General features: G+C 41.1%; 1 protein-coding gene across 1 annotated transcript in view; it reads left to right on the top strand.

Annotated features, from left to right (window-relative positions):
* Positions 1-6035: 6035 nt before the first annotated feature.
* tmem131l (transmembrane 131 like) overlaps positions 6036-15327 on the top strand; it is an 81453-nt gene continuing 72161 nt past the window's right edge. The window contains 2 exon segments of the mRNA XM_034187714.1: positions 6036-6236; positions 6888-6961. Of these exon segments, the coding sequence (XP_034043605.1) occupies positions 6113-6236; positions 6888-6961 (198 nt within the window). The 5' untranslated portion in view covers positions 6036-6112.

Below are 15327 nucleotides of genomic sequence, written 5' to 3'. Positions count from 1 at the left end.
ACTAGTCTCCCAGTTCCTGCCACTGAAAAACATCCCCACAGCATGATGTTGCCACCACCATGCTTCATTGTACAGATGGTACCTGGATTATCCAAACATGACGCCTGGCATTCACGCCAAGGAGTTCAAGCTTTGTCTCATCAGGCCAGAAAATTTTGTTTCTCATCGAGAGTCCTTTAGTTGCCTTTTGTCAAACTCCAAGTGGGCTGCCATGCGCCTTTTACTAAGGAGTGGCTTCCGTCTGGCCACTCTACCATACAGGCCTGATTGGTGGATTGCTGCAGAGATGGTTGTCCTTCTGGAAGGTTCTCCTCTCTCCACCGAGGAATGATGGAGCTCTGACAGATTGACCATTGGGTTCTTGGTCACCTCCCTCACTAAGGCCCTTCTCCCCTGATCGCTCAGTTTAAACAGGCGGCCAGCTCTAGGAAGAGTCCTGGTGGATCTGACGTTCTTCAGTTTGCAGGTGATGGAGGCCACTGTGCCCATAGGGACCTTCAAAGCAGCAGACATGTTTCTGTACCCTTCCCCAGGTGTGCACCTCAAGACAATCATGATTTTTTTTTTAAAAAATCTAAAAAAAAAAAAAAAAAAAACCCCACTAATTGTCATTAGAGGGTATTGTGTGTAGAATTTTTAGGAAAAACATGAATTTTATCCATTTTGGAATAAGGCTGTAACATAAAATGTGGAAAAAGTGAAGCGCTATGAATACAAAAATATGTAAAATCTGTATTCCTGGAAATAATATACTATAGTCTGCTCTGATTTTGTAAGCAGGCTGTTTTTATGTCTTTACCTACCTGTAGTCAGATGCATAAGTACTTGGACAGTGAGTTTGACACTATTGTCGTTCTTGGTGGTGATGTTATTTTGTCCCACCACAATGGTGTTGAAATGATGCAAGATATGCTGGTACTGTAGACGCTCAGGTTTTAATTCAAGTGATTTAACAAAAAATGTGTCAAGCTTTTGGGAGTGAAATATAGTGGTCTTATGTGTTGAAATTTAATGGACCGGAATTACTTTAAAAATATTTTGGGATTTAAAGTGGCTATATATATTTTTTTTTTCTGTCAGCAAAAAGTTACAAATTACCAGGCTGCAGCTTTTTTTTTTCTCCCAAGAAGTGACACACCCATGGAAGAGTAAACGTAACCTGAGCACATGTTCATGTGTCTACCTGCCCAGCCAGTCTTCACCATGATTCATGACATCAACATTCTGAATGTTATCATTCTCAAGTCCATGCGCCACATTTACTTTATTATTAACTTGATGACTCGTATTTGCAGCCTGGTTCTATTAAACTCTTCTGCTCACACTGCTCTCTTTACACTGTGAACAGCAGCTAATGAGATGCAGTTATCTAGCAGTTTTGCATCTGAATCAGGAGTTGAAATCCCTATGCATGCCTCACATTCACCCATTCACACTCGCACACCGATGTCAGGGTGCACTCAACTGCACACCGGGAGCAGGACCTTGCCCAAGGGCCCTTAGTGATTTTACAGTCTGGTGGGGATTTGAACCAAGGATCCTCTGGTCTCAGCCCACTGCTTAAACACTAGACCATCACCTCCCCAGTCCACCGAGCTGATGTAGAATTTTTTTGTTCAACATTCAAAATGCACTTAATGGTATGGCAGTAATGCCACTGTTATAAACTGTATGCCTAATGTCAATTATATCTTCCTTTTCCTGAGAACTCTACATCAAAAATATACTAAAAACAACGTAAATATTTCCTGTTGTTGTACCTTAGATATATTTAAGATGTAAATTAAAGATACTTATTTTGTGTAATATCTATCAAATACTGTTGCTATAAATATTCTGTAATATGACTTTAAAGACATTTTTACTGACCCAACATTTTTGTACATTTACAAATATTTAGTCTTTTTCTATAGTTGGTTTGGAACATTGTGAAATTCACAAAAGGTGCTAAGGCAAACCACAGCCCTTATCCACTTGCGATTTAAAATCTGAACATATCTTTATCACCTTCTCATGCACCTTGCAGTGCATTTGACCATTATGAAGGCATCTCCTGAAATATTCTTTTAGCTTCCAAGGAGAATTCAAGTATCAGCAAGTTGATTTTAAAAGGGAACCACAATGAACTGAATCCAGGAAGGGTGTGTCACAGTGGATTGATCTTGTCTTTTTAATTTTATTATTTTCGGAAATATTTTCCCCACTAACACAGCCTATGGGACACTCTGATGTATCATTCTTTGCATGATATGTTTTGGACTCATCAAAAATGATTGAGATGATCCTTGAAGAAACACCAGCCGTTGAGACAATATCCCCAGGGTGCAATCAGACATCAACACAAAACACTTGATAATGGATCATGTATGTGTCAAACATTCTACTGGATTTCAGTTCCAGAATATATTCTGGATCACCTCCAAAATTGAATCACCTATGTCCTAGGACATTTGCTCTGTAAGTTTCACTGATACCCGTTCATTACTTTTTGAGGTGTCCTGCTAAAAGACAAAAGCCTGTGAAAACTTTTAACAATAATAATAATGATAATGATCTTAGGTTTTGGAAAATAATCCAATCCTATAGACTATATGATAAGTCATACTTAGAAAAACAATGCACATTGAGTTTTATTTTAGGAGCATCATACTGCATATTGTAAATAATTTCTGCCACGCTATACACTCATAAATGAATGTCGAAAATGAAGCAATTGAATTTAAATTCTATTGATTCTGGAATTTAAAAGACCAGTGGTTGCCTTGGTGGCCGTCAGGTCTAGACTTTGTAAATGAACTGAAATGACAAACAAGCTAATATCAAGCTACATCTAACTTCAACCTCACCTGCGCCTAATTTCTATCACTCGTGATAAGATTATTCCCTGCATCAAACCCAGACATGCCCAGCAGATAGCAGATGTGTATATTACATAAGGAAAAAAAAATTAAAGTAGCTTTAGGGATTGAGCTGGTGCATCGCAGTTCCCAAATTGTAATCAATTTATGCTTATTGTATGTGCTGTTTATTTGGAGACATACAAAATGATGACATTTACTGAGTTATGAAAACAACATGGAGGGGTTGGACCCATCCATATATTAACCCACCACATTTTACAGGGTACATGCTGTGGCTTTCCCAAAGCCCAAGAAAGTTGATTTTAATATTAATCTCTAAAAGCAGGGGCAATGTGGACTACTAACAATAGTAGCAGTTCCAACAAGGTACAGCTAAAGTGCTTGAAACACAATGAAATCATGCTCGATGCAGGCAGCGAAATCTGACTTTAGTCTACGTTGAGTTGCTGCCTTCAGGGTCATCGCATCAGATCAGGGCAGCAAAATATGATGGAACATCTGGCATTTAACTTTTGTTTTTTATATCAGGTCAAATTTCCGTAACTCTGTGACATAACTTTGTGACACTGGTAGGGTTTGAACACTCAACACCTTGATTTCAAGACCAACACTCCACCAGGTTACCCAAAGGGGAATTCCCCCCTAACTAAGCAAGTAAGAACATCAATCTGGACCTGACCTTCCTGTAAAAATAGTGGGGGGCGATATGCTCCCCACTATTTTAACCTCATTTAAAGGTCACAGGTGCATTTCTACGTAATAAGCACTTCCACATCATGTCAGAAACACCAGTTAGTAATCGAGCGACATATCTGTAGCTCCAGCAAGGTGCGAGCACCAGACTTCTCACCCTTGAGACAAACTCTTGACCAGGTTATTTAAATATGAATCTACCCTGACCAAACCAGCAATGTAGAGCAGGTGGCTAAGTGGATAAGGAGCTGGCCTGCCAATATATTGTGGCAATTCCTCAGTGGCAAGGAAGATTGTCTCTTGAACAATTCCAGGGCAAGATAGCTACATCCATTTGTTGATCTAGAGATGCTTGTGTGTGGGTTTGTTTGACATGAGAATGTTGTTTCATATGGACAAAGACACAGTCCTTGAAAGATCCTTAGCCTGGTGCAACGGCTGGTAAATCCCAGACAATTGGGGTCTGAGGACCTGCCTTCATCTGCCTTCACAACCATTGGGTTACAAGCCATCATCTCCTCTGCCTGATCCGCTGTTGAAGACTTCTTGTTTCACCAGAGCATCTTTAGCTGCCTCGTGCTCAGGGATCCTGTTGGGCCTTCATGGTTACTGTAGCAGCCATGGGACTGTTGGGGTTTAACCAGAGACAGAGATTAGGACCCAAAATGAAGAGAAAAAAATTTTACTTTCTGAACAATTTTGAATTGATAAATGTACAAATCCGAAGAGAATGACACTGGAAGAAGGAGATATTGACTTGACCCTAAGGTGGATGGAGTAACTTCCTGAAACAGATGGTATAAGATGACCGAACCAGGACCAGGTGGTTGCGACGGAGCTGACAGTGGGTGGGAATGCTGAGGACAGAGAAAGAAGACTCAACGAGGAATCAGAATAGTACATCAGAGAGACAAACTGAGGCCAGGTACCATGCAGGCAAAGCTGAGTTTCTGGCAAGTGTGAAGAGACAGGACCGAGGTTTAAATACAGCTGATGATGATTGCAGGCAGGTGTGCAGAAACAACTCTGTGACTCGGCACCTGGAGCAATAGGAAGGGAGGGGGAGTAGAGCAAACACCAAGTCAGCACAACAGGGACACACAAGGTCCCCACCACATTTCACCCCAACAGGCAGTTCCCTGCTTGATCTGAGGGGTTAGACTTTGCCACCCAAATATGATGTCAACATATAAACCTCACTTCAAATCCCACTCATGCTACCTGTCTGTGTACTTGGACAAGACACTGTCACAGTCCACCCAGCTGCAAATGGGTACCCGTGTCATGGACTGAGATGACCCCTGTACCAGATTTGTATATTAGCTGTTTGCACATATGTGAGCTATCTGCATGCACAAAAAATAAGAACTTTGTTCTGTACTGAGTGTATCCTTTCTGTGTGTGGGAAGGATTGAGAGCTGGTATCAATTTATGGAGAAAAATAACCCACCTGTAAACCTGATTTTGGTCTGCACACAGAAAGGTTAAACTCAGTACAGATCAAACTTCCTGTTTTTCTCAAAGATAAGATCAGAATTGAGTCACATTAAACCTGATTTTGGTCTGCTCACAGAAAAGTTAAACTCAATATAGAACAAACTCCCGTTTTTGTAACACATGCGCATATAGCGAATATACAAATCTGGCACGGGGGTAATCTCAGTCAGTGACACTGGCCACGACTGGGGAAGTAACATGCATCCAAAGGGGTAGGCTCATCTGCTTGATTCTACAGAATTTGGAGATAAGCACGGGCCTCAGGGCCTGTATCAGACTTATGCCACCTTGACACTTGGAGGAATTTGATCCCCTCTCTGGCATGCAAGGTTGCGTGCCAATGAGTAAACTTGTAAACTGTTGGGAACTGTGTGTGTAATGTGTGCAAGGCTGAGTGCCAGTGTGTACGAAAATTTTTAAATATTAAAAATTTCTGGCACGCATAAATTTTGTACCACTTGTGTGAACTAGTTGTGAACATTGCGCAACCTACTCACAAACACTGCGTGTCAATTTGTGCAGAGTCTCACACAGTTTACAGTGTGGGGATCAAATTCCTGCAAGTGTCAAGGTGGCTTTTCAAGCGTACCATCTAATGACACGCATTGGTACGACAAATTGCGTGCCAGTTTGGGGCTCAAAGTGTCAAGGTGGCTTTACTTCCAGCTTCTTCAGCCAATTAAGAACATATTTCAATCTGGGCTTCTCCTTGCCACATTTACAAATTGGGTGAAACATCATATTTCCTGATTTTAGTTTTATCATTATCCTTGGCGGAAGTGTATGTTCTTGGAGTACTTGTCTAGACCTAGAAATGGGGGAAAAGACGTGAGAAAATCTTAACTTTCGTTGGCGAGTTTTTGCGTGCATACATTTGCATGCAAATAGTTTATTGTAAGTCGGTTTAAAAGGTCACAAAGAGCACACTAAACAACGTTTTTGTTGGAAATGGTCACTGGCGTGCGTGCTGCAGCGGGCGGAGAGAGAGGAGGCGCTCGCTCTCAGACACAGAAAGACCAACGCAGTCAAACACAAGGTTGGCTGCTAGCTGAGAGGGCAGCATGGCGGGGCTACAGGACTTCCAACAAGGCAGCCACTGTCACAGGAAAACGTGGATTAGTGTACTACTTGGAATACTGCAGTTACTTTTACCTTGCGTGCAGCGCGGAGGGGCTCAATTCCAAGGTGTGTACTTCGCTCTGTTTTAAGGCGGTCACACAGTCGTTTCCACAAAACGTTCACTTAGCTAGCTCCTATCAAGAGTAGTCTTAAAAATGTCTTGCAAGATAAATTTACCAGTAAATGTGATTTACACCAGCGTATTTTTTTCTGCAATTGTACATTCGTGGTTTTGGTACGATAATGTGGAAGGTGATATGTTGCCACCGACGTGCTAACGGTGAGTTCACGTTAGCTACCAGCTGCCTGCGATAACTTGGCTGCGAAGTGTAGTCGGGATTTAAAAAGAAAAAGAAGTGTGGGGGAAGCGTTTTTTCCTCCCGTAATTGGTACTGTTGTGACTGTAGTACTCGCACACGGTGTAAGTAGTGTTAACGCCACAAACACAAACGTGAAACGCAGCCGTGGGAGCTGTGTTCCAAGTTGGTTAGCTAGTAAGCTAATGTTAAGCTCGGTGCTAATGAGGCAGCTAGCAAAACGAGTAACTCTTTGTCAGCCTGCACAGGCGAAGTCATTTCCTCACGTGTATGTGGGATGTTTCACTTTGATTGCATGTAATAAATGGAGAAAATGGATGAGCCTGACAGTTTGCATTTGCCATTTTTGTCAGTAAGATATTTTCTGCACTTTAATTCAACATGTTTTGCTCCTTCATAGCTCTGACTCAATTGTCCACCAACGTGGTCGAAGTATTACAGCCAGAGGATGCAGAACCATTAGTCCCAGTTCAGGTAATTATAATAGCTGTTGGGATGTGAATGCATCAAGTGGAGGCTTGAAATCTTTGTGCAAAACTGAGAATCGTCAGCAGCTTCTAAAAGCAACAGCACGTGTTTTGGTCACTGCGTTTTTTGGCTCCACTTTGCAGATGAAGCTGTGCATCGGTCATTTGTGCAAGAACTGACTTCATGGCTGCTTAGATTTTTTTTTTTTTTTTTTTTTTTTTTTTTTTTTTTTTTTTTTTTTTTTTTTTTTTTTTTGTGTGCGTGGTCTGCAGTTTGCCTAGCAAGAGCTCATATTTGCAATGATAGATCTTACCTTGTTTGGAGACCTGACGTGGCTCGTCATTTTCCTTTGTATAAAGTGCCCATTTTAATGTTGATGCAGCATTATAAATACAACCCCTGGCAAAAAGTATGGAATCACCGGCCTCGGAGGATGTTCATTCCATTGTTTAATTTTGTAGAAAAAAAAGCAGATCACAGACATGACACAAAACTAAAGTCATTTCAAATGGCAACTTTCTGGCTTTAAGAAACACTATAAGAAATCAGGAAAAAAAATTGTGGCAGTCAGTAACGGTTACTTTTTTAGACCAAGCAGAGGGAAAAAAATATGGAATCACTCAATTCTGAAGAAAAAATTATGGAATCACCCTGTAAATTTTCATCCCCCAAATTAACACCTGCATCAAATCAGATCTGCTCATTGCCATTGACCCTATGCCATGACATTGACCCTATGTGTCTTTTTGCAAGGAATGTTTTTGCAGTTTTTGCTCTATGGCAAGCTGCATTATCATCTTGAAAAATGATTTCATCATCCCCAAACATCCTTTCAATTGTCCAAAATATCAACATAAACTTGTGCATTTATTGATGATGTAATGACACCCATCTCCCCAGTGCCTTTACCTGACATGCAGCCCCATATCATCAATGACTGTGGAAATTTACATGTTCTCTTCAGGCAGTCCAATTTATAAATCTCATTGGAAAGGCACCAAACAAAAGTTCCAGCATCATCACCTTGCCCAATGCAGATTCGAGATTCATCACTGAATATGACTTTCATCCAGTCATCCACAGTCCACAATTGCTTTTCCTTAGCCCATTGTAACCTTGTTTTTTTCTGTTTAGGTATTAATGATGCCTTTCGTTTAGCTTTTCTGTATGTAAATCCCATTTCCTTTAGGCGGTTTCTTACAGTTCGGTCACAGACGTTGACTCCAGTTTCCTCCCATTCGTTCCTCATTTGTTTTGTTGTACATTTTTCGATTTTTGAGACATATTACTTTAAGTTTTCTGTCTTGATGCTTTGATGTCTTCCTTGGTCTACCAGTATGTTTGCCTTTTAACAACCTTCCCATGTTGTTTGTATTTGGTCCAGAGTTTAGACACAGCTGACTGTGAACAACCAACATCTTTTGCAACATTGCGTGATGATTTACTCTCTTTTAAGAGTTTGATAATCCTCTCCTTTGTTTCAATTGACATCTCTCGTGTTGGAGCCATGATTCATGTCAGTCCACTTGGTGCAACAGCTCTACAAGGTGTGTTCACTCCTTTTTAGATGCAGACTAATGAGCAGATCTGATATGATGCAGGTGTTGGTTTTGGGGATGAAAATTTACAGGGTGATTCCATAATTTTTTCCTCAGAATTGAGTGATTCCATATTTTTTTCCTCTGCTTGGTCTAAAAAAGTAACCGTTACTGACTGCCACAATTATTTTTCTACAAAATTAAACATGAATGAACATCCTCCGAGGCCGGTGATTCCATAATTATTGCCTGGGGTTGTAGTAAATGGGCTGCATGTTCATGGTCAAAGCACAGTGATCTCTCTCTTTCTTACACACACACATCTAGGTGTCAAGGTGCTGCCATGCAAAGCACTCACTGCACATCTTGGGGATTAAGGACCTTTTTTTGTTGTTGTTTAGTCTGACTGGGATTTGAACCAAGGAGCCTCATGTCTCAAATCAAATCAATTTTATTTATATAGCGCCAAATCACAACAAACAGTTGCCCCAAGGCGCTTTATATTGTAAGGCAAAGCCATACAATAATTATGGAAAAATCCCAACGGTCAAAACGACCCCCTGTGATCAAGCACTTCACGACAGTGGGAAGGAAAAACTCCCTTTTAACAGGAAGAAACCTCCAGCAGAACCAGGCTCAGGGGGGGGGGGCAGTCTTATGCTGGAACTGGTTGGGGCTTTGGGAGAGAACCAGGAAAAAGACATGCTGTGGAGGGGAGCAGAGATCAATCACTAATGATTAAATGCAGAGTGGTGCATACAGAGCAAAAATAGAAAGAAACACCCAGTGCATCATGGGAACCCCCCCAGCAGTCTAAGTCTATAGCATCATAACTAAGGGATGGTTCAGGGTCACCTGATCCAGCCCTAACTATAAGCTTTAGCAAAAAGGAAAGTTTTAAGCCTAATCTTAAAAGTAGAGGGGGTGTCTGTCTCCCTGATCCGAATTGGGAGCTGGTTCCAGAGGAGAGGAGCCTGAAAGCTGAAGGCTCTGCCTCCCATTCTACTCTTACAAACCCTAGGAACTACAAGTAAGCCTGCAGTCTGAGAGGGAAGTGCTCTATTGGGGTGATATGGTACTATGAGGTCCCTAAGATAAGATGGGACCTGATTATTCAAAACCTTATAAGTAAGAATAAGAATTTTAAATTCTATTCTAGAATTAACAGGAAGCCAATGAAGAGAGGCCAATATGGGTGAGATATGCTCTCGCCTTCTAGTCCCTGTCAGTACTCTAGCTGCAGCATTTTGAATTAACTGAAGGCTTTTCAGGGAACAAGTGCACATGTTTGTTTTGAGATAATTGCTTAATTGCCTTGCAATTAGTTATTTTCATTTGCCTTTTTTACTGTTTATGATATTTTATTTTGGTGTTTTTTCAGTCTTTGAGGGAGACTGAGCTGCAGGATTTCAATGTTTACCGATAACTTGTCATGAGTTTTCCAGCTGACTGTCTTGTTACCTGAGTGGGTGTGGCATTTGTAAACACTGGTGAATAGCCTGATAATTTGAATGCCATAAAAGTGCTGCATAATAGAGGCAGCTAGTTTGAATACTTTATCTACAAGGTTCTATCCAAACATTCAAATGAGAATCTGAAAATATGGTTGCATGAAGTGCAACTTGTACAAGATAATTGAAGCCCCAGTACTAATAACAGGCAATTTTAAATATGATGATACAATATGACAGTTGTGTGCAAAGTCTTACAACTGTTAGAAAATGTATCAATTTCCACTGTTGTTTATTACAAAACACGTCATATGTCAAAACAAACCATAAGTATGTCATTCTGTTAAATTTGAATTGAGGGCTCAGAATCATTCATTTGGACAGTAGAAAGTAATGTGTAATAATATGCTAACATTGCCTTAGGAAAGGTTTACTGACCTTGAGTTTGTGGACAGTGCTGTGATCTTTGCAGAGTCAGTGCATATCAGGATTGCAGAATGTGAGAAGCCAAATGAGGAATATGAGCTTCTGGCTTTACAGTTGGCCTCAATCAAGACTAAGTTTCAGGTTTTCAGTGACCTGCTAGGGTGTTAGAAGTGTATCTGTATGCGGTAAAATTGTTGGAACTTGTGGAAACATTCACTTAACTTGGCTGTGACATTCGTATCTCCGGGTCCTCGGCATTTGAGATTGAGAGTTCACCTTGACCTTATGGACTCGTGAAGCTGCTGGACAGAGGTGTTTGGTGAACATTCTGCACCTCAGTTCAATTTGTTCTTTGTTTAATAAGCAGCTTTTAAAGGGGGTGGAAGCAAAAATTGAGACCACTTCTGTGCACAGAATTCGCCAAAGAAGGCAGGCACAAACGGCGTTCGTGATATACTGGATCTTTTTTCCTGTCCTTTTTAAATACCCCCCGCCCCCAAGATAAATGAAAGGAAAATTAAGCAAGTGTTTACTTTCTCAGACTGATTCTGATATCTCTGGCATTGTTAAAGTAGACCTGCATTGAAATAAATGTGGTCAGATTTCAGAAAGAAATAGCTGATATGTATTTATAAGACCCTTGTGAATGTAGTAAAGTAAATCTGTAAGCCCAAATTTGTAATTCAGCGGAGAAATATTCATTTAAAAATGACAAATTTGCAGCTAAAATTTAGCCAGTTTGTACAGCCGTATCATTTCCATGACGTCAGGGACAAGACGACGCGCTCCCGCCTTCAGTCCGATCCCCCATTGAAATTGATTTTATCTGTTAGTAATGTTACTTATACACGTCCTGGTTTCAACATCCAAAAGTAAGCTGCAATGAATGTGAGATACAGATCTGTGTGCTCAGATCAGCAACGACATCGACAGCGGGCGCCGTTCTTCCTCTCCCGCTCTCTGCCTCTGCTGCGCTTATTAAGTCTGCAGGCTGGTTAACGCACTCATTAACTACCGACGCGGGCCACTCACACCGCCCGTGTCTACTTTGCAGCCGGTCTTGTGCCAGATTCAGTGCACAACACCGGCATCACCTCTCTGTCTACTGAATGGAGCTGCAGCACACTTGGCACAAGTCCTGAGATTACGCTCGCTGTTTTAATGCGAAGCGGCTGGTACACCTGTTGCTGCAAGGACAGACTTCTTGCGGCAAAATCCACCGCACGTCTCAGCAATCGGAGCCCCAGAGCTCCATGGACGCTGAGAGAGGTTTATATATTTTTAATGACTGGGATTCTTTGCGGGTCTCGCCTCCATATCCCGCGATGGTACCGGAGGCAAAAGACAGTACATTTTCATAGCGACACCACTCAATCAAACGGGCGTATGAAAAAGTCCCCCAAAATAATTTTCAAGCACAAATAAAAGAAATGTGTACTCACCAAACGTGCCGCAAGACAATATGAAGTTTTAAAAAAGTAGATCCTTCCGTATAAGACAAGAAAAAGGTGCAGATGCAAACTGACGTAAATCCACAAATTACAGTTGGCGTGCAATGCATGCTGGGAGAGAGGGTCTTCTACGTGACTTCTCGGCAGCGTCCATGATGAGAGGGACAGTTTTGCGGAGGGCTAAATGTTAGCTGTAAATTTGTCATTTTTAAATGAAGATTTCTCCGTTGAATGACAGATCTGGGCTTCCAGATTTACTTTACTACATTCAGAAGGATTTTATGTGTAAATGTAAGTCATTTTTTGGTCCAAAGATCTGACTGCATTTATTTCAATGCAGGCCTACTTTAAACTTAATCAATTTTAGCATCACAAATTATTTACACAAAAGTTAACTAAAGTCTTTACTAGGGCTGACGCCATGTTATTTTAGTAATTGAGTATTGTATTGATTATTCTGGTGATTAATTGAGTAATCGGCTGCCGTATTCCATTAAACGCCACAGAAGAAGAGAGAGTACGTTTGGTTTACATCACGAACGCATTTTGAGGTCGGAGCACATTTCAGCATTCACAAAATGCCTCAAGAAACCACAAAAGTACATAAAAGTACTTACTTTACTCATGTGTTGTCAGTCTGGGTAAATAGTCAGACTAATCTCATTTCCTCAGCGGAGCATTTGCAAGACAAAAACAAATATGTTTTCGTCATGGCAAGTAGTCAGAGCTGTCGCTGTCCACCAGCTAGCTGTGGCACAATGTGAACTGAATAATGAGTAATTTATAGATTCTTAACGATACCCGTCTCACTTGCAGTCACTGATCTAAATGAAATACTTTTGTGACCGTGACATTAGCATCACCTGTTGGGTCCACTTGGCAGGCTTTATTGCGTACAGTGGATGTTTTCAGCTCAGGTGCTGTAGCATGGAAGAAGTGCTGTTATGGAAAGCTAATTCCGTTTTACAGTACACGCTTTGTACTTTGTTTTGATTTTGGTTTAATTGATAATGGTACCATACTTTCGACAGTTTCTGACATTTTCTCCTTGGGTTATTTTTAGAGCCCGACCGATGTGGGTTTTTTTGAGGCCGATGCCGATAACAATAGATTCAGCATTGTTTTGGCTTAAAGATGACCTCATGGCTGATGTTAAAAGGAGGGATATGAGCTGTATTTTGTAAACAGAAGAGATAAAAAAAAAGGCAGAGGTATTGCTTTGTACACAAAAACAGATCTGACATGTACAATTGTAGAAGAAATGACAATTCTAGATGATGTCATAGAAATTGTAACAGTGGAAATTGTACATGAAACATCTAAGAATATTCTAATCAGTTGTGTATACAGAGCACCAGACTCTTGCGTTGTGAAATTTACAGATAAAATAATAGAATTATTCCATCAAATCAAAAACAAAACGCTTTTTATGTGTGGAGACTTTAACATTAATATACACTCAATAAAAATATAAACGCAACACTTTTGGTTTTGCTCCCATTTTGTATGAGATGAACTCAAAGATCTAAAACTTTTTCCACATACACAATATCACCATTTCTCTCAAATATTGTTCACAAACCAGTCTAAATCTGTGACAGTGAGCACTTCTCCTTTGCTGAGATAATCCATCCCACCTCACAGGTGTGCCATACCAAGATGCTGATTAGACACCATGATTAGTGCACAGGTGTGCCTTAGACTGCCCACAATAAAAGGCCACTCTGAAAGGTGCAGTTTTATCACACAGCACAATGCCACAGATGTCGCAAGATTTGAGGGAGCGTGCAATCGGCATGCTGACAGCAGGAATATCGACCAGAGCTGTTGCTCGTGTATTGAATGTTCATTTCTCTACCATAAGCTTTCTCCAAAGGCGTTTCAGAGAATTTGGCAGTACATCCAACCAGCCTCACAACCGCAGACCACGTGTAACCACACCAGCCCAGGACCTCCACATCCAGCATGTTCACCTCCAAGATCGTCTGAGACCAGCCACTCGGACAGCTGCTGAAACAATTGGTTTGCATAACCAAAGAATTTCTGCACAAACTGTCAGAAACCGTCTCAGGGAAGCTCATCTGCATGCTCGTCATCCTCATCGGGGTCTCGACCTGACTCCAGTTCGTCGTCGTAACCGACTTGAGTGGGCAAATGCTCACATTCGCTGGCGTTTGGCACGTTGGAGAGGTGTTCTCTTCACGGATGAATCCCGGTTCACACTGTTCAGGGCAGATGGCAGACGGCATGTGTGGCGTCGTGTGGGTGAGCGGTTTTCTGATGTCAATGTTGTGGATCGAGTGGCCCATGGTGGCGGTGGGGTTATGGTATGGGCATGCGTCTGTTATGGATGAAGAACACAGGTGCATTTTATTGATGGCATTTTGAATGCACAGAGATACCGTGACGAGATCCTGAGGCCCATTGTTGTGCCATACATCCAAGAACATCACCTCATGTTGCAGCAGGATAATGCATGGCCCCATGTTGCAAGGATCTGTACACAATTCTTGGAAGCTGAAAATGTCCCAGTTCTTGCATGGCCGGCATACTCACCGGACATGTCACCCATTGAGCATGTTCGGGATGCTCTGGACCGGCGTGTACCAGTTCCTGCCAATATCCAGCAACTTCGCACAGCCATTGAAGAGGAGTGGACCAACATTCCACAGGCCACAATTGACAACCTGATCAACTCTATGCGAAGGAGATGTTGCACTGCATGAGGAAAATGGTGGTCACACCAGATACTGACTGGTATCCCCCCCCCCAATAAAACAAAACTGCACTTTTCAGAGTGGCCTTTTATTGTGGACAGTCTAAGGCACACCTGTGCACTAATCATGGTGTCTAATCAGCATCTTGATATGGCACACCTGTGAGGTGGGATGGATTATCTCAGCAAAGAAGTGCTCACTATCACAGATTTAGTCTGGTTTGTGAACAATATTTGAGGGAAATGGTGATATTGTGTATGTGGAAAAAGTTTTAGCTGTTTGAGTTCATCTCATACAAAATGGGAGCAAAACCAAAAGTGTTGCATTTATATTTTTGTTGAGTGTAGAAAGCGCCAGTTACCAAAGAACAAGTGATTTTGTGAATTCAATGTATAGTTTGGGTTTATTCCCCTTGATAACAAAACCAACCAGAATTACATCGCAAAGTGCAACTGTAATTGACAATATATTCACAAATAGAACAGATGATATTATTAAGAATGGGATCTTGATGACGGATCTTAGTGATCATTTACCAGTTTTTTCAATATTTAAATACAAAAATTGGTACAAGAAAAATGTTATAAATTTTAAGAGACAAGTCAGTAAAAGCCTTAGAGGCATTAAATTATGACCTTAAAAATCAAAATTGGGAAGAAGTTTGTCGGCGACGTTAATGTAGCATATATGCATTTATGAAAATACTGATGAAATCATATAATAAAAACTGTAAATTAATAAAAATTAGTAAGAAAAGAGTAAATAAACCATGGCTGACTAAGGGAATAA

This window comes from Thalassophryne amazonica, chromosome 15 (assembly GCF_902500255.1).
Source record: "Thalassophryne amazonica chromosome 15, fThaAma1.1, whole genome shotgun sequence".
Lineage (NCBI taxonomy): Eukaryota > Metazoa > Chordata > Actinopteri > Batrachoidiformes > Batrachoididae > Thalassophryne > Thalassophryne amazonica.
The sequence above is the reverse complement of the archived record's forward strand: the minus strand, read 5'-3'. Positions and strand labels throughout refer to the sequence as shown.